General features: G+C 31.9%; 1 protein-coding gene across 1 annotated transcript in view; it reads left to right on the plus strand.

The window, feature by feature from the left end:
• Nucleotides 1-2,350: 2,350 nt before the first annotated feature.
• The window catches only part of LOC105214687 (zinc finger protein 628), a 41,143-nt gene continuing 22,097 nt past the window's right edge, over nucleotides 2,351-21,396 (plus strand). The window contains exon 1 of the mRNA XM_054227601.1: nucleotides 2,351-4,309. Within this exon, the coding sequence (XP_054083576.1) occupies nucleotides 3,859-4,309 (451 nt within the window). The 5' untranslated portion in view covers nucleotides 2,351-3,858. The remainder of the gene's footprint in view (nucleotides 4,310-21,396) is intronic.

Raw genomic sequence — 21,396 nt, forward strand, 5'->3', positions numbered from 1 at the left:
GCAACAATTTGATTTGATTTTTTACGAAATCTCTTCACAGGTGCGCAAATTCATTAGAGTACACAAAATTCCGGACAGTTGGATATATTACGAACTTTATGCTACTCTTCGACTATCAAATCCATCGTATTGCTTCATCGCGGGTAAGGATTAATCTGCGGAGAAGACGAATATGTTCTCTCGACCGGAGAGGTCATGTAAACCTTTTCTAGATTCACAAGGTGTAATCCATACATATCATTAATCACCATTTATCTACCTTTTCGTTTAAACTTTGGCTTTGGTAGTTGTCATTATTTCCAATAGCGAAGGAAACACCTTTACTCATATATTTTTTTCTTAATATTTTTTGATGATTACTTGTTAGCTAAATTGTTCGACTTCACAAAACCGGCTACAATTCTATAGCCAATTGGAAAGAAAATTGAACTCATTTCAAAAATTTGTCTCTATTACTCATAATTACTCATATGATTAGGGCGAGCGACCTCAGACAATTTTCATTAATATTATCGGATAACAAAAACGGAAACTATTCTTAGGAAATGTCGTCGGTGTCGGTACAAAATGTATATCGGTATCAGTGAGATTTTTTAATAGAGAACTTAATTAGGTTTATTTTTTTTGCCTATTATCCATTGAATCGATTTCGAGTTATTAGAATTTAGCTCATTCATTCATTTTAACCTTTTGTACCTCATAGGCTTCGGAGTCAGAGAATTTTATGATATTCTATATTTTGAATTACAAATATCCTGGTTTTCTTGTTACTTAGAAACTTATAATTCTCTATTGATCCTTTCATAGCTTATTTTTATGTTATTACTCTCCGAGAAACTTTGAAAATGAGGTTGAACCCATTACAGTTGTATAAGATTAAAAAAATAATCGGCCAATTGCTATCATTACACGAGATAGATTTTGTACCGACTTGTTATTGTTGTTGAAGCAGCGGTCAAGAGTCCAAATAATTGTGAGAAATGTTTCAAATTTGACAGTCCTATGCCGGTTAAAAATCGGGGTCCATTCCATTTAAACAGACCTAACGGTAGTGAGAACGACCGAATCAGGGAATTCACTTAAAAAGCTTATCAGCTGCATACCATTTAAAATTTTTTTTTAGAAATTCTTGACTTCATTAATTTCATATTCAATGAACTGCATGGCTTCGACAAAAAAATCGTATATAAGTAGAATATTAAAGTATCTTCAATGCACTTGCACCTCTGAAGAAGTGCAATGAAATACTAACTCATAAAATTCAATAAAAATTATCAAAGTACGACGAACGAAATCAAGTAGAAAACCGATAATAAAAAAGTTGATTTGCACTTAAAATGCTTGAAGCAACTTACTACATTTTTTAAAAGCTACAATAGGTGGGCGTGTATACTGACGAAGGTAGAAAGCGGGCAAAAGGGGAATTTGAAAAAAAAAATTACGGAAAAAGATTAAAAATAAAAAAGGAGAAAATTAAATAAAATAAAAATGAAGTGAAAAATACACTAACATATACTCATAACGCCAAGAAATATAAAATAACTGCTTATCTCTAGCCACCATATCGAAAAGTGGGCGTGCACGAAGCAACAGGCAGTCATCTTAACACGAAAGAGATGGCGCATACACTTGAAAGCTGAAAAAAATTTAAAATCAAAACGCCTCCGTTTCACTCACACACTGGTACCGTTTCCACAACGTACCGAAATTCCAATACAACAACAGCGGTTGAAAGTGGTTGCGCAAGAGTATTTGTAATAAAAACAATAACAAGGCACACAAAATCTTGGAATAATCACAGTTAGCTGCTACAACAGCTTTAATCACCCCAACACATATGAAGTACACTAAGCAATAACAACAACAAGTTAGTGCGCGCTCTCTCCAAGAATTACCGAGAGCGCGCACTTATTGGAAACCTAGCGCTTGTGTACGCTTCCAATTGGAAAACAACAACACACTAGTAAGAGCGCAACAAGCAACCGCTTTACTTGCTCACTCGCACATTATACCGTTAGGCGCACAATATGGAGTCAACACGTGTGTGTGTTGGAAAAGAATGGAAAGCGCACAGCGCACAAGGGTGCCGGAAGCCAACGTTTAGTTGTTGTTTGTCAACCACTGATTTGGTGGTGTTAACGCGGCGCTATTGAGATAATGATGGTCGTGGTGGTTGTGGTTGTGGTATTGCTAACAGTGCGCAGCCTATTGTTGTTGTTATCTTAATGTTATCGCCACAATTACACGCGATTAAGTGGCTTTTAGTGTATACGGCACTGGAACGCGCACTCAGCAGCGACAATGCGACGGCAGCGCGCGCTCTTCAGCGCAACGCTCAGCGCGTTCGATCGCTTTACGCTCCCTCACTGCGACATACACAATCAGTTTTTGCGCCGCACTCAACGGTACGGTATCAGTAAGTGGTCGTCGCCACAGCAGCGCGTTACAAACAGAATCGCAGTAGAAAATACAAAGCGGCGTCGTAAATCGCATGCCGTTACATAGCGCAGATTTTCATTAAGCGAATTTTACATTACGTTGGACCTCACATAAATATTTGTAGATATATACATACATATAGAGTTCAATATTATCACCGCGCTCTTTGACTTGAAGCGCTCTTGTTGTTACATATGTACATATATGGTCAGCGCACGCCCGCTATAAACGCCAACAAAACTCTGCTTACGACCCATTGGCACCATAGCCTTTAACAAGCGCGCGCGCTCTCGCTCTCTACGCACCCGTTGACCCATACGTAGACGCGCGGTCGTCGTAATCGCAATCGTCGTTACCGTTAGTTGGCTTTCTTGATTTCTTCCAATCTAAGTCGAAAAATCGTATCAATTGGAAGCGTCGGATTGGCGTTTTTATTCCACCAGTTGGGTGGGGATGTTTTCGTTTTCGCTCGCCAGTGCTGCCATTACCAAACGCGCGCGTTCCATTCACTAGCAGCAGCACCGACACCCGCGCTCTCCGGCGCTTAGCTTTTGAAAACGACTGAACCGCTCAGCCACCACCAACGCCAAATAGCTACTACTCGGTTGGGGTAACTAACTGTGTGACATATAGCGCGCTGGACCGTGCGGCATATGTACACATACATATGTACAGCATCAACTACTGTATATTTGCTTTGGCAGGTTGTGTACGGTATGAGGAGTGCGACAACAGTGCTGTGACAGTGTTAAAGCGTGCGCGGGGGTTGCAGCATAAAACGATAACGACAAGTGCGGGCATATGTCTGTATGTTTGTATGTTTGCATCGACATATGAGGGCAGGCAACGAGAAGTCTCAGCGCCAGTTTCGGAAATCAGTTTCACTCAGTTTGCGACGTTGCAGATGGTAGCCACTGAAGCAGTGATTAATTTTACTGTTAGTACAATAGATGACGCTGAAGACACACCAACCAACTGGCGGATAAATACATAAAATAGTGAAAATAATGTCTAGCGGACGGAACGCGAAAGTTTAACTCTAAACAATTTTTTGTTACTAACGTTACGCGTGCAAGGCACAAATGTGGCAATAAAGCATTTTTAATAAAAAAAAATTATTTAAAAAATTCCACAAAACATGAGCAACAAAATTGTTTTTTTGAATTTTTTTCTAAATAAATTTAACAATAAAAATGTTTAGTTAAACAAATATTAAATAAAAATAAAAACAAATAAGTGCAAGTGCAGTAAAACAGAAAAAAATAATTTAAAATAAAAAAATTAGTGCTACTGTGATATTAAAAAAAAATAAAATAAAATAAAAAATTCCCAAAAAAATTATTTTCTAAAATTCACAATAAAAAATTATTATAATTAAAAGAATTTGCCACAAAATAATTTCCCACGCGCCAAGCGAACATGGAAATTGTGAAAATGGAAACGAATCTACCACACCCACCGTCGGCTGCCACACAGCAAACGCCAGCGCCTACAACATTGCCGTCGGTGCCCCAAACACACACTTTGCCACCGACAGCCAGTGCGGCCGCTGTGCGACAGCAGCAACAACAACAGCAACATCATTTACCGCTCGACTATAGTTTGGGTAATTTTAAGCCCGCTGTTGCCGCTGATTTCCCTAGTAATTTTGTTAGTGGCAACAATGGTGGCACAGCGGCTAATTTGCCGTTACGCGATCTAAATATGCGTTCTAATATCACAACAACAGCAACAACAATACCAAATCCAACACAATTACTACAACAACGCGTCCAACAGCAGCAGCAACAGCATGGCAGCGATCAAACGCAAGATTATCAACCGGTGTCGGCTTTTAAAGCTGTGCTGCCGAAAAAGAAAATCGCCGACGGTAAGTGAAGAGAGTGAGATTTTTGTGAAGTTGGTGATTGTGTGGAAATGTTAAAATGTGTGTTTCAACTCTTAAAAAAATAGCCTCTTGCGAAATCTTTGAGAGAAAATATATTTGTTTGAATGTTTATATGAAATTGTGCAGTTGTCACTCGATTATTGGAGCTCATTAATTGAAATTGAATAAGTTTTCGGAAAGTGCTTTAAATATAGAACAACTTTAAGCAAGTTTCTTAGTCATAGCTCCAAATAACTACTATTACTAGAATTTATTATATTTGCTAGTCTTTTGGGAACTAAACCTGCCTCGTTAGTTAAATTTTAAATTATGTATTATACCCTGGTCGAAAAGTTTGATTTATGGAAGGAAATTTGTATGAAATTTTAATTATAAATGCTATTGCCAATTCAAGAGTTCCGAGTTATGAAGACCGTCGAGTTATAGAGGTTCAAATATGGAAGTTCAACTGTATATTTAGTGACAGCTGTCTTAATTTTTTTGTCTGAAATAAAATTTGGAATACCGTGTTTTTTGACGCAAAAAGTTACTATTTCTCTTTTTAAATTAAAAAATTCGACAAAATCTCAGATTTGGCACAAAATTAGAGATGATATTAAGAGTAGTCTTACATAATGTTAATAAAAGTGTTCAAAACTTTATAAAATATACAGGAGCTCCTAAAACAGGACTGTTTTTACACTTCTTGGAATTATTAATCTACAGTCTTAAGGTTTAAGCAACGATATACAGTGGAACTTCTCTAACTCGAATCACCATAATCAACAAAAAACTTCGGGTTAGAGAGACTTCCGAGTTATAGAAGGTAACTTGTATCAATTTTGACTTCTGTTGCCAATTCAATAGTTTCGAGTTATGGATGACTTCGAGTTATAAATTCGAGTTATGAAAATTTAGCTGTATTATATTTTTTTTTTTTGAGATAATAGCTTTGAAAACTACAAACTTCACAAAACTAGATTAATTGAATTACCTGAGTTTAAATTTAGTAATATTCATACTTATGCGATTCATTTTCGAATATAAATTATTTCACAGAAATATTTTAGCTCAAACACGATCAGGTCGATCACTAAGGACTAATTTCATTTATATGATATTTATAATTTAAAAGAATGTAGTTCACATTAGTTATCCAATATTTGTGCCAAAATTTTCAAAATATATTTAAATATAAGAACTTGATATTTTTATAGAACTTTGCTATAGATTTAGATAATGATCGAAATGAATTTGTTTCCTATTCAGGTTAAGTAAAATACCATCTCTTATTCTATGCAAACGAAATGAGTTTCAAAAGTTCTCGATCCCGAAAAATTCTTTCACAACATAATAACTTTAAAAAAAAAAAACATTTTTTCGAACTTTGAAGGAAAATGCACGTTCTCCGATTTTCGAAGTTAGCCTTCGAAATCGAAATATTTGCCTTCGAATATTTTTGATTTTTTTAAGATATTATGATTAAAAAAAGTTTGGAAAAAGTTAGTTTGGTCCAATGACCATAAAAAAATCGATTTTGGCATATAATGCTATAAATTAATATTTCAGCTTTACAAATATTTTGGATTTGTTGCTGTTGATTTCCTATTACACAAACCGACTAAAACCATGAGGATGAAAAATTTACAATGGAATCTAATTACGAATTTGTATATCATAAAAGTAAAGTAATTTGCGAAATCTTTAAAATTTCATTCTTTTAGATTAAAAAAATATGTTGTAACCAAATTCGAATTATTTTAAATGCCTTTCCCTCTTAAAAATATTTCAACAACGATTAAAAAAAAACAAATAAGTTTACATTGAAATGTTTACAATTTTTCCAAACTGAACATTAAAATTTTTTTTTAGTTTTTTTCTAAAGTATTTTTTTTTAGTTTTTTTCTAAAGTATTTTTTTTTTAGTTTTTTTCTAAAATATTTCTTTTCAATATGAGCTATTTAAAACTGACTGATTATTTCAATTTAAATATAGTATCAAAAATAATTTGAGATTTTTTATTAAATATAATTAGATATTTTGTTTAAAATATATTTCTTGATTTAGTTTAAAAAAAAAAACCTTTAAAAGTGAAATAAAATTAAATATTAATTAATATTAATATTAATTTAAAAAACACATAAAATATAACACAAAATTATGTAAAGAATATTACGTTGATAAGACTATTTCTGATAATTTAATATGATTTTCTTGAAGCATTTTGGGGCTCTTTAGATTCATGAAAACATTTATCAAACTTTATTTATATTTCAAAAATTAATTGAAGAACATATATGTATGCTTCTGAATATTCCTAACCTCAATCTATCACTAGATCAAAAAGTTAATTGTAGAAACGACGAACTTCACATTATTTTGAATCATTGGCGTTGGAGCCTTGTTTCTTGGAAATTAATAACTTTAATTCCAAAAGTAACCAGAAAATTATGTAGTCACTCAGTAGAACTAAAAAAAATAGTTCATTTACTGAATTAAGTATTTTGAAGTAATAATGTCAAAAATTTTAAGTAAGTTTTTTTATATAATGTTTTTTTTTTTACGAAAAAATTGAGCTTTTCTACATTTAAACGAATTTTGAAATTTCAATACGAAAATTGAATAAATTTAAATTTTGATGTTATAAATCAAAACCATCGATATCTGAGATTGGAATTTTTTAATTATATTGACTACGGCTTTAATATTTTTTAATGCTGTTATGACATTATAATTATTATGACAATTTCTCATAAAAGTCATATAGAAATCAAAATTAAATTGCCTGAAACTTTAAAATATCGCATACATTACACCTGATGAATTTCACTTCAGCCATTTCATCAAATCGCCGCACAGAACACTTGCCTGCGGAGCCGTTGTGTACTCCCCAGTTAATTAAAACTGGCGACGATGAGCCACGCGTTGACAGTGTTACAAGAGTGCAGAAAGCAAAAAATACAAATACAAACAAACATATGTATGTAGAAATGTATATAATAACAACAGCGAAGTCGCAGTATAAAGCGAAATGGCAAAACATGAAAAATGGACGCAAGCAAATTGAGAAAAAAAATTAAAATTAATTTGAGTAATGTGTGATTTTAAAGCGCTGTCCGCCAACACAGCGTGTCTGTATGTATATATATATATACGACAGGACAATAATAAGCGACAGACAAAGAGAAAATCCAAAAATCCATTATTCCGTTTGTGGATCATTGTGCGCTGAGCTGGCAAGCGTAAATCTCCCAAGCGGATGACACATGTACATGAATGGTGGAAAATAAGGCGAAAGGCAGCGACAAAAAAAAAATAAGTGTGATGCAAAAACAATAACAAAAAAGCGAATATGCAAAGATTTTTTGATTGAAAAATCCATAACAGCAGGATAAATGAAAGAGGATGTCGGAGCGGGTGTGATATATACATACATATCTACAAATATATGTTTATATTTGCAGCTATATACACAAAGAGATATGTACATATATAATGCGAACCTTCTAGCCTTGAAGTGTTGTGCAAACAGCATTATGTAGCAGCAATGGCGAATTTTTGTGGCGCTAACACATACAGACAAATATAAATACATACACACATACATATACAAATATCTGTGTATTCGCAAGCATGTGCGCTGTAATGTTGAGAGGACAACAGATTTGTGAAAATGGCGTATTTGTTGGCGTTTTCGCAGTGTCCATCATGGCGTGTGGGTGACTAACCTATCACAGCGCTACACTTACAGTTAGAATGCTGAGATATTTTCATGATTTTGAACATACTTATTTATGTATGTTTGTATGTATTTAGTTTCAATGTATGTTGCAAGGAAAAATAGTTTTTTGAGATTTTTTTTTTTTGGTGTTGTTGTAGTACAGTTATATTTAAAAAGGGACGATAGAGAATTTTCAACTAGTTTCACTTCAGAAATGTCTTAGTTCACATTGAGACCGACTAGGAGCTAGCCTGAGGTTAATAATATACATATGTACTTTGAATATCCCCACTAGTATGCTTGAGTACTGTTTCTTCAACTCCAGCGCCTGTCTGAACGCCTCAAAGCTTTTATAGGAAGCTTTTCATGCCTTGATCTTTACACTTTTCATCGACGGGTAACCAGTAACGTACATATTTCTGTCAGTTTAACGTCAGTTCGTCACAGAAATACCAGTTTATCAGAACCGTACATTGTCCCGAATCTCCTGTTTGTTTTCTAGGTATATGGACAATGTTTCATTATTTTATTTACAAATTGAAGTCTAATCTTCTTTTATTTTGGGCCATAACATTTTAAATTTCTTCCTCCGTCACGTCTATATCTCTATGGATATTCAAGAGAGCCATTCCGTTCAGGCGTGCTTCTCCAGTTTTGTTTCTTAAATATGTTTTAAGCCTGCGAAGTGAGGAAAACGAGCGTTCACTTGAAGCGACAGATATAGGGATTGTTGCTCCAATCTTTAAAAAACGATGCACTGTTTTGAAAATTTTCATTTGAAAAACAAATAATAAGTAAAGTTGTGTAGCTAATTCAGACCAGTTTTTTCTGGTTGTTTTTATTAAAAATATAGACATTTTAGTTAAGACACTCAAGTATTTTTTTGCAAATAGCATAATTTTTTTTTTTAATTTAAATTTATTTCACAACAGTTTGCTCATGGAACGAAAACTGAAAGTCATAATAAATGAGTTTTTAGTTTTCCTGTGTTATGATTAACAATAAACTATAAAAAAAAATTATAGAAACCTTATTGGTGACTTTTCAGTTCAGAACTAATTTTCAAAAGAAGTCCATTTTCGACTCACAATTCCCCTTAAAACTAAAAAATCCAGTTCAGCAGCCACAGAGTTATAAGGCAAACTCATTACTTTGAAGCGAATTAAAAAAATGGCCTACATTCCCACAACTTTTTAATACTATCCAGATACAATAGGTTTGTTTTTAGTTTAACATTTTCATAGTTTCAAAAAATTAAATTCTATCAGCAGAAAAGTAGCAAAATAGGCCGTTTGTGAACAAAAAAATTATCAAATCACAAAATTTAGAAAAAAAAGTATCAAAAAAGATACAAATGTATCAAAACGGCAACCCTGTTAGTGACTAATGTATTCATATATTTTACATATTCATACATCGTCGGCAGAAAGATTGCTTTGAAAACAACAAATTACAATTTTTCAAATGACTATGTAGAACTAAATTCTATTATTTAAAAATGCAATTACTTTGGGGGGGTGTTTTAACACCCCAAAAACCCCCCTGCGTTCGCCCCTGTTTACGTACGAATCTTCGAAAATATTCCTCGGTTTTTATCGCTTTCATCCGATTTTTCAGTCGCTCAAAGATTTTTTACTTCGATCATCTGAATGTACCAACTTGCTTTGGATAAGTGATAAGTATCTTATAATGATTCTTTCTCAAATATTTAATTTGATGTATTTTCGTGAATAATATATATATAATAGTGGTGGGAACTCAAATTCATATCATTATGTTGGAAAAATTAAAAAAAAAATAACAATTGCTTAAAATGATTATAAAAGCACTTAACTTAAGAAACCTGTTTTTGAGTCTTTTAGAGTGGGCTTCAGCCCTGTCACCAATAAACAATTAACCAATATGATCGTCTCGAATTAATTTATAGCCACTCCCACATATCAATTAATAAAAATAAAAATAATTATAAACTGTCCAAAAAACACAAAAGCGAAAACTGCAGCGAATATTTATAAAGCATTTTCAATTAAGTTTAAGAGGATTTCACGCAATTTTCTTTTTTAATATTTGCCTTAGATATCAGAAATACACAGAAATATTGCAATATTGTATAAAATGCCGCAGGACACTTTTTCATATGCATACACTAACAATGTAGCAACTGTTACATTATATATGTATGTATACATATATGTATTTATATGGCATAGTATAACCAATCGTAGGTGTGAATAAATATGAATTTTTATATGACTACTACATACCTGCATACATACATACATATATCTGTCTGTATATGTATATACGAACATATATTTCGCGCTGTCACAGCTTGTCTGTCTCTCAAAGTTGTTGACGCTGCGCCGTCACACAGCAAAAGCTCATGCAGGACTTACAGCGTGGATTTATGCTGCCACTTTTTTTCCACAGTAAATTTTTTCGTACATCAATACATACATACTTCTATATAAACAATTGTTTGTGTGTTGCTTTTTCCAGCGCTGCCATTTCTCGTATGTGTTACATATTGTTTTTGCACTTTGGTTGTTGTTGTTGTTGTGTGTGTGTTTTTTGCCTGCTTGTCATGTGATACTGACAGCTGTGTATTGCCAAAAAATCTTTCTGGCTTAAACAACTGAAATGTGATTACTTTTCAACAATTCACACCAACCGCTGTGGCGCGGGCGTTTTCTAGGCTCTGCTTTCAGCTGTCATATGCTTTGACTGGTGGCACATAGATACATACATACGTGCATGTGTACATATGTATATTAAAGGTTCTTTTTGATGTAATTAAATTTCAACTTTGTTGATAGTAGCAGCCTAGAGGATAATAGAGTTGAAAAATACTTTTATATTGGTTTTATAGTTGATAGGTATTAAAGTATAAAGAGTAAATATATTTCTTAATTAAATCGCATATATAGAAATGTCATGTAATTCTTTTAGGTGTTTTAAAACTCGATTTTTCCGTTTCATATATTATATATTATTGCTTTAAACCTTATAGAATCCCTCATATTCTCTCTTCCGCGACCCTGTCTAACAGAATATCTCATATTCGTCGCAAATGTATTCCACCGACTACCGATACGACTTCTGATTCCATAAGCGAGTCTTCGATACTAATTATATAATAGACCGTAGGTTTTGGTCAAGGAACATAAGAAAAATATTCACGAAGCTGAAGTCCATCCAGTCAGGAAACACAAAAATATTTCAAGCGCTTCCTAAGTTCTCAAATAAGCTGAGTTCTCAAATAACCAGGGTTCTCAAGTAAGCTTCTATAAGCTTTGTGATTTTTTCCTACAACTCTTATCATTAAACCATCTGTTGGACACATTTATCTCAAAGTGAGAGAAAGCAAGTGACGACCTCTTGAACCCAAAGAACGATTTTCTTCTGGAGGACCCCATATCCATCCATACGTGGAGGTCAGGTCTAGACGATAACGTTTTGATGATACATAGTACGAATGAATGTTGAAAACAAAAAGTTTTGCCAAAGTTGATGTCATAATGACACTAAATCGATTCTTATAATTATGAAAAAAATATACAACTATGCACACATCTCAGATTATAAATATTTTAGTATGTCGAATCGTCTTATTTCCAAAAACGAGTGTTCTTATATTAGAAACTACCGTTATTATTTCCCTTAAAAAATATAAAGCGGCTTCTACATACAATTATCTTTCTTCACATCTTTCTAACACTAAATATTCATATCTTAACTGGACCAATTACGCATATTAATTGAAGAAATAAATCTAGTTCTTTCGAGGCTTTTTTAATAGCTACGAAGTTTGTATATAAGTTTGTTTTGAAACACGCGCCGAACTGCTGTCTTCAACAAAAGCTCAGCCAGAAGAAATCGCACACACTTTGCATTTGCTGACAAGTTGACACTTTACAGTTACTTGGTATATATGACAAATCACGCTTTAATTAAATGACAGATTGATCACCTAAGCTGTCAAAATGCTTGATTAACAAATGCTGTGACTAGTTATGGAAGAATTTCTGAAATTTTCAAAGAAAATGCAGTTAAAGCACGAGTAATTTCATATATGTATGTGCGTTAGGGTGACACCGAAAAGCTTCAAAGTATTGTTTTTTAGTTTCACTCACTTAAATGTTGTCATTATGCATAATTATATAAAAAATGTATAATTTTTGTTGGAAATTGAAGCATATTAGGGTGTGATGTACATCTGGAATTTTTCTGAAATTTTTTTTTTTTTAGAAAAAACTTAAATATTTCCAATCTTAAACTTAAAAGTTTAGAAAAGGTAAATTTGGAAAAATGTCCCAATTAAAATTTTTTAGACCTACCCTAATCCACCTTGTACTTCAACCACATCGTTTGCCGAATAAGCACTACAGTGACAGTTTTCAACGAGTACTAAAAGCAATTCAACACTCGAGTAGACGAGTTATTAGACATAAATTATTTTTAGTAAATTGCGAAATAAAATCAAACACATACATATTAAGGGCAATGGGTGTGCACTTGAACGCCAAATAAGTCGTATAAATTTGCTAGCTTTGATAGATTAGCTAACCGGGGAGGGCATAATTTAGGGAAACAAGCCCCCTAAATGGTCAAAGGTACGCTACGTGCTTTTAACACTAAGGCTGAGTACAGAGTGTATAATGTGTGGGTGAGATACATATAAGATTAAGTACATAGTGGAGTGGGAGAGGAAGACAGAAAAACAAAATATTATTAAAAAGTTATGGCAACAAAACAAAATAAGAGCAACGAAACATAGATTTTTTACTATGTTCCATTAATTTAATTTTCCAAATTAATTATTTAAAAAATTACTTAAATTAATTTAAAAAAATTACAAAAAATAAAAAAATATGTATTGTAATTTTTTTTAATTAAAATTACAAGTTAATTACAAAAAAAAAATATATATATAATTGAAAAAATATTGCAACAAAATAAAATAAGAACAACAAAATAATGATTTGTTAATATGTTCCCCTTATTTAATTTTTTAAATAATTAATTTAAAAAAATTACAAATAATAACAAACATCTTTATTGTAAATATTTTTTAATTAAAATTACCAAATTTATTAAAATATTAAATTTAAGGATTATAAAAAAATATATTAAGAATTAAATAATTAATTTAATTAAATAAAGTAAAAATATTAAAAATTAAATTCTTGCTTTAAATAATTTTTTGAAAATAATTTTGAACTCAAAGTAAATTTTTTTTATTAATTTTTAGATATTAAAGTCGTTTTTTTTTAGAAAAATTATATATTTAATATTATAATATATTTAATAATGAAACATAATTAATATTAAATAATTTTAATTGTAAATATTTTATATTTGATTAAAATAATTTTAATTGTAAATATTTTACATTTGATTAAAATTATTGAAATTTTAAATTTATGGATTGCACAAAACATGTTAAAAATTAATTTAATAAAATAAAATAAAAATATTAAAAATTAAATTCTTGCTTTAAATAATTTTTTCAAAATAATTTTGAACTTTAAGTAAATTTTTTTTTAATAATTTGTGGATATTACAGATATTTTTTTAGAAACAATAAAATAATATTTTAAGGGTTTGTCAAAAATATTATAAAAAAGTTTAATTTTATTAATTTTAATAATCTAATTTTGTAATATATCTTTTCAATTAAAAGTATTTAAAATAAATAAAAAAATAAAAAATAAAAATAAAAAATTTACTATGAAACATAATTCCTGAATCTAATTATTTTATTATTTTTATTAAACTCCAAGTAATATTTAAATATTAAAAAAATCACAATTGAAATTATGCACTCTCCCCTCAAAAATTCTGCAACCATACTATCATACATATTTATACTTACATATATAATATATGTATGTATGTGCATAGTGCCAATCGTAGACCCATATATTTTAGGCTGGTGGCAACTCAACACAATCTTACTCAAATCAATTCACTTCAATATGACTGGTATAATATTTCTTCAGCGTAATCTGGTCAATATTTAAGCACAAAATTATACAGAAAACGAGCTATTTAAATCACAACAAACAATTCAACGATGTTAATTAATATAAAAAACGCAACGGTATATACGGATAACCGAAATTATATTTATTATTATGTACGCGATTGTAAATTAAACTTTTTTTTGAATTGCATTAACGGCAGACGACGGGCTAACTAAAATATATAGCGGCGGACAGCAATGATTATTGTTAATGGCGAGCATATTTGTACACATATATTATTTGGAGAGTTTAAAATATATTTTTGTGTGTTGAATATATTTATTTTTTGTTGTTGCGCTACAATTTGTTTTTATTTAGAGGGTTACTTGTGTGTTGGTACCAAATCAAAATCTAAAATGTAATAAAAATAAACGCAACCACAAATATTTTTGTTGTTATTGCGTGGAAAATCAATGAAATCAGCGTTTAAATAACAAAAAATAAATGAAAATGAAAATTGGTATTAAACTAAAACTCTTACCACAACAACACTTGAGTGGCAATACTGACAATGAGCGATTTATGCTTAGAGACAATAACAAACTTTTACAATAACAAAACATACAACAACAAATTGGTAGTAATAAATCTTAATGGTAAAAAGCAAGTAATAACTGTAATAGCAAAGCAATAGATACTGTTAAAAATAATTTTCCGTATGAAATCTGGCACAAATTTATGAGAATTTTTATTAAACACTCCAAACAATTACGCTCGCTGATTGATATATAGTAATATAAATATATGTAGTATAAACTATACAGATTTGAGTTACATATCGGTGCAAAAGTCACTTTGCAAGCAACAGAGTGATTGTCATATATACACAACTGTCAGCACAGCCGCACGCTCACTTGTCCACTCACTAAACACCCAACTCCCGAACGCACCTCAAACACTATCTCTGACAGTTATTGGTTGTCAAAATTGTAGCGTTTTTAATTCCTGCCAGCCAAAAATTCACACTATCAAAGCAATAGAACATGCATTGAACAGGCAATACAGCGCAGGCACGGACGCCGCCGCCGCTCACTGCTCATACACTCTATCACTCACTCACACACCGCTTGATTTATGAGCAGCAAACGCATGTCGCATGCAATTCGTATTGCAGCTATTGGTTGGTCATAAATTTCCAAAAAACAAAAAAAAAAACATTAAAAAATTTGGGACATAATTGTGGCAAAGGCTTGCAACGATTTTTGTCTAATACAAATTATATAGTAGATCATACATACAGACATACATATGTATGTACACATTTAGTGGTGTGCAATCAAAATATTTGTATTGGCATTTTTGGCAGCCAAATACCAATGAACAAATATTGAATTATCAAATCCCTGCCATAAAACATGCATGCATTGGCACTGCACAGTGAGGCAATTACACAAAAATTTAGGTAAAAAATTTGAAAATTTTAAAAAGTCAAATTCTAAAAAAAAATATATATATATTATAACAATACAAAAAAAATAAAAATAAAAAAGCCTAAAACATTATATGTTGACTTAATTTCAAATATGAAATTCTCGGGTTCCACTGTAAGATTTTAAAATGGCGCTCTGTCCATCGTTAAATTTTCTATTTAGCATAATTAATAATATATTTAAAGGTCATCAGGCAAGTACCCCTTGTATGGGAATATTCTTACTTTATTCGGTACCGGATGGTTTCTGATTTCAGAAAATATAAATATCAAACAAATCTGTTAATAAAAACATAGTTACATGACTAATAAACTTCTCTCTGGTTTTTTGTGAATAGCCATTTAGAAATGAAATGAGCACATTATTATATGAGATGCCTCTTGAAGAGAGTGATTTAGGTTGTTTCTTTTTCCGTCCTCGCTGGAGCACATGTTATTGTTTTATAGCTGGAGGTGATATAAAATCCATAAATCTGATATTTTTATACCAGGACTCCCTCTTTTCTCGAAAAAAGTGGTTGAAAAAGTATCTTATATTACCAATTTTTCATATTTTTGCCTTTACTGAGCTATATATAATACTATCCACAACCATTTTGTTGATTTTATTATTTTTTCCTACTTTATCGGGAATAAATAATTTATTTCTTCCGATTGTTTGTTTTAAAGGCCTCCATTGCATAACCAATGTATCTGATGGGCGTTGAACCGTTTAGCCGGTTATAGCCGAATCGATGAGAGCGCGCCAGTCCTCTCTTTCCTTCGCAGTTCGGCGCCAGTTGGAGATTCCAAGTGTAACCAGGTCGCTTTCCACTTGGTCCCTCCAACGGAGCGGAGGCCTTGCCCTTCCTCGGCTTCCTCCGGCGGGTACTGCATCGAAAACTTTCAGAGCAGGAGTGTTTTCGTCCATTCGGACAACATGACCTAGTCAGCATAGCCGCTGTCGTTTTATTCGCAGAACTATGATGGGATCATGTGTAGAAGATCACGTAAGTCAGGAAAGTTTTTGATTGTCATTCACTTGGGAGTGGCCAGAAGCGATTCTTCTCCACATGATTCAAGCAGTTCACGACTTCCGGTTTTAGACCAAGTATTCTCTGGGTAGCTAACAAACACCCGTTTGAATGCGAGCCCGCTTCTGCGGTTGTGCGTAGGGTTTGGACCCACCACATAAAAACGAAGTATCAATGAAAAATCGAAGAAAGCCTCGGATGAGACACCCACCTTTTGACGACGACCCCTGCAAATGTTTTAAGGATTGCATAACCAATATCTCATCAATATCTGAAGGCAGAAAACCCGTTGACTTATGATCCGAAGGCTAGTTTTTATACTCAGAGGGATCCAAAAACATAAAACTGTGAATAAATAAGACAACCAAGAATTGTTTTGGGCAGTTCCGACGGATATAATAGAAGGATATTAGTTAGAAAGGAACATATAACTGTAAAAAGTCGAACCAACTCTAAGTTTTAGGCTCAGATCGTTAAGAGTGAGATTTGCTGAATCCGCTTGAGTCTGATTCATTCACAAAACAATGGATAACATATCTGGATCTGTTTCGGATTTAAACCTCCAAAACTTCCTGAAAAATAATTTATAATGTTGATACGACAACAAAAGCATAGCAAATTATTGTCTTTTTCGGTACAAGAAACTTTATTTTTAGATTCTGCAGACTATCGTTAGAGTCTTCTTGGATCCTACATAAGATTGCGCTTCTACTTTTCCATTTTTTTATTAACCTTTGTGGAACCTCTCAGCTAATTGAAATGATCTTCGTTGTAAAAAGCCTACAAAAACTCTCGAGTATTAAAACCGCGGCACGCAACGACACAAAGTCAAAAGGATCATAAATCTTATATATAGACAACACACATAAAGACGCGAAAGGAAGAGCATAAATTTCTTCTCCCATGAAGTAGAAAAAAAAACTGTTTGCAATGCATTGCTGCAATTTGTTGTTAGTCTTTATTTACATACAAATGTATAGATCAATTCTCGTACAACAACGTGTTAAATCGCCGATTTGTCGTAAAGACACTTTATGAGTGCATAGGTAAACAACTTTCTTATAAGTAATTACATGAGGCTTACAACGTTGACAGCAATAACATGCTTTACGCAAATATTGTGAAAGTAAATATATGTATGTGTGTAAATATATACGTATGTATTACATAGTGTGCAATATGTAGAGGCGATAAATGCAAAGGGCAATAAGCAAATAGTTAGCGATTAGTTGCTATCGATCGTTTGTGACTCTTTTTCTTTTTTCTTTGGTGGCGGCAAACTATAAAGATGCACTTATAACTAAGTTATAGGCTGGAGTAGTTTATATGATTGATTTCCTGAACGAACGATCAGTGGTGGTTGGGAAAGCTATAGGTGGTTTGAAGGTAAGTGTGTGTGCGTGTGTGTGTATGCGGAAAATACTGTTCGGTGGTTAAGTTTGCTATTACACGTAATAGAACGATTATAAAAAAGCAACAACAACAGTAAGAATTATACTTGTTGTTGTTGTAAATATATCAATATTTGTATGTATGTATCAATGAGTTGCCAACCATCAGAAGCAGCAATTTTCAAAAAAAAAAACAAAATCAATAATAATAAAATTGAGAATTTATAAAAATAATATTAAAAACAATAATATTTATCGATAATTTATTTTTTTTACAAACAAATATACATACGTGTAATAACACTTCTTATGTTCATATAAAATATTTGAAAAATATTTCATTTACATTTATGGCACTACAAAAACTATGAAAGCAACAATAACAACAACTGATACAACTCATCTACACACCTACATACATATTTATTACCCACTCTTCACTCGTATGTATGTATGTATGTATGTATTCACGTTCCGACATTACTACCTAGGCACGAATTCTTTATCTACGCTCATAAATCAGGGGTCTATCTAAACTTTACACCTTTTTTCCACTGATAAATTGATAACTAATTGTTTGCTCTTTGCTGTTTAGCGTTTTAATATGCTGCAACAGCAAAGTCACAGTGGACAAAAACAAAAATGCCAAAGAGTTGATATTTCAAATGCTGATCGCTAACTATATTGACTGACTCTCGCACGACTCGTTGATTAGTTAGAGACAGTTAGTTGACAGCTGCACAGTGGTGTGGTGATGGTGAAATACGTTCTTAATAGGAAAAAGGTTAATTTAAAAAATATATTATATATACATTTTTTTAATAATATAATGTAATAAAAAATAATAAAATAATAACAATAAAATAATAAAAATATAAAAACAACAAAAATTAAAAGAAAGCAACAATAATAAAAATTAAAAAAAATATAAAAAAAAACAAAAAGTAAAATTACATCATGAAATACAGAAATTAGTAAAATTAATGATAACAACAACAACAAAATTGCAACCAATAATAGCAACAACAAACAAATAATAATCTGTAAAAATATAAGTACAACAAACAATGAAAAAATAAATTAAATAAAAACAACTACAACAACAGAATATTGCGATAACAATAAAAATTAAAAAAAAAAAACAACAAGTTAGGAAAGGCTAAGTTCGGGTGCAATGGAACATTTTATACTCTCGCAATTTATTGATGTAATTTTATAAAGATAACACAATTCGACCCATATATTCGGCATAAAGTTCAATAGAATAACGAAATTCATCATAAATTGTATAAAGGGACAGAGGTAATTCCTGAACCGATTTCACTCGTTTTCACCACCAAGATACAATTTATCGAAGACTATACGCTCACTTAATTTTTTATTACCTATAATTAGGTATATGGGATATGGGGGAAGTTTTGACCCGATTTTAACCATTTTTGGTACAGAGTCAAACTGTTATATGAGGGAATGAATTACATTAAAATATCTGAGAGATTTACCTATATTTTCGGTGAAAAATTATTCTTAGGCACTGAGTTCTTCATGTTCGATATCAGGGGCCTTGAAAAGTCATGGTTCGTTTTCGACAATTTTTTCACAAATGAAGCCCGAGATGATGCACTAATTGTGTAAAGTTTTATTCCGCTACATTGGTTCCTAATTTATATATTATAAAGTGAACGAATCAGAAAAATTCAAAATTGTGTTATTTATTCCACCCGTGTCATCAGGGTGTCAAGAAAGTGTTATATACCGAATTTCATTGAAATCGGTCGAGTAGTTCTTGAGATATGGTTTTTGGCCCATAAGAGGGCGACGCCACGCCCATTTTCCATTTTGTAAAAAACATCTCACTGTAGCTTCTTTTTAATATTTCTTCTGCAAAGTTTGGTGTTTCTGACGTTTTTCGTTAGTGAGTTAACGCACTTTTAGTCATTTTCAACTTAACCTTTGTATGGGAGGTGGGCGTGGTTATTATACGATTTCTTTCATCTTTGGACTGTATTAGGAAGTGGCTAAATGAAACTACTGCAGAAAGTTTTGTTTATATAGCTTCATTTGTTTGCGAGATATATACAAAAAACATATTTGGGGGCGGCGCCCACTTGCACAAAAAAATTATATCCAAATATGCACCTTCATAATGCGATCCTTTGTACCAAATTTTATTTCCATAGCTTTGTTTATGGCTTTGTTATGGCACTTTATGTGTTTTCGGTTTTCGCCATTTTGTGGGCGTGGCAGTGGTCCAATTTTGCTCATTTTCGAAAGCAACCTTCCTATGGTGCCAAGAAATAAGTGTGCCAAGTTTTATCAAGATATCTTAATTTTTACTCAAGTTACAGCTTGCACAGACGGACAGACGGACAGACGGACGGACGGACAGACATCCGGATCTACTCGTCACCCTGATCACTTTGGTATATATGACTCCATATCTAACTCGTTTAGTTTTGGGTGTTACAAACAACCGTTATGTGAACAAAACTATAATACTCTCTTTAGCAACATTTGTTGCGAGAGTATAAATATTAGAAATAGAGAAATGAGTAAAAATGAAAACAACAACAAAAAATAATAATTACAACCAATAATAGCAACAACAAACAAATAAATAATAATAGTCGCTTTTTTGCACGCTCAATTTATATAGCGGTAAATATATACATACACATGTACGTTTGTGCTCACACACAGTTGTTACAGTAGAAGCTCCCTTATTTGCTTAAAATTTGCGTGATTTTAGATATCAAAACACAAGCAAAAAATCGAGAAAGCTAAATATCGTATTTGTTTTATAGCGCGTAATGGTACGAAAATAAATTTTTATGGTTAAATGTGTACAACTGAAATCTTTATTGCCAGCAAAGCTTTACGAACTATTTCCTTGTGCTGTGCTATTTATCGCAACTTCGCTTTAAATTGGGTATCAATGATTAATAAAAATAAATACGCATACAAAATCACATAAAGTTGTTAAACAGAAAAATGCATATCATAAAATATTCCTTCAAACATTGTATTATTAATATCTTGAATGCAAAGTACAGCATGAAGTGTGTCTATTGTAAAATACAGAAAAAAATATCACATTTCATGGTAACCGATTTGATATCTTAAAAAATAACAGTGCTGAGGTAAATTAGTTTATAATTGCTTATCAATGATTTTTTCGCGTGAATTCCCAATTTCTAATGGGTACACGTTTATCGCTTCCTGTTCAGCTAGCTTCTGCCATTTGCTTTAATAGTACAAAAATTAGTTCAAAAATAACCTTTAACCTTTGTGATAATGCGATGAGCAATGTATATTTCGTATATTTTAGCAAATTCCCTTCAATTTGGTCTTCATGATTTTATTTTTTGCGAGTTTGTTTTTATCATGCTAAATTTGAACTTCTGGGAATATCACATAAATACATATGTACATACATACAATAGAGGGTTTAATGAGGATTATGTTTGTTTATGCGTTTCAAAACTGGTTTACTAATACTATTCAGACAAT

The sequence above is a fragment of the Zeugodacus cucurbitae genome, chromosome 3 (assembly GCF_028554725.1).
Source record: "Zeugodacus cucurbitae isolate PBARC_wt_2022May chromosome 3, idZeuCucr1.2, whole genome shotgun sequence".
In the NCBI taxonomy this organism is placed as follows: domain Eukaryota; kingdom Metazoa; phylum Arthropoda; class Insecta; order Diptera; family Tephritidae; genus Zeugodacus; species Zeugodacus cucurbitae.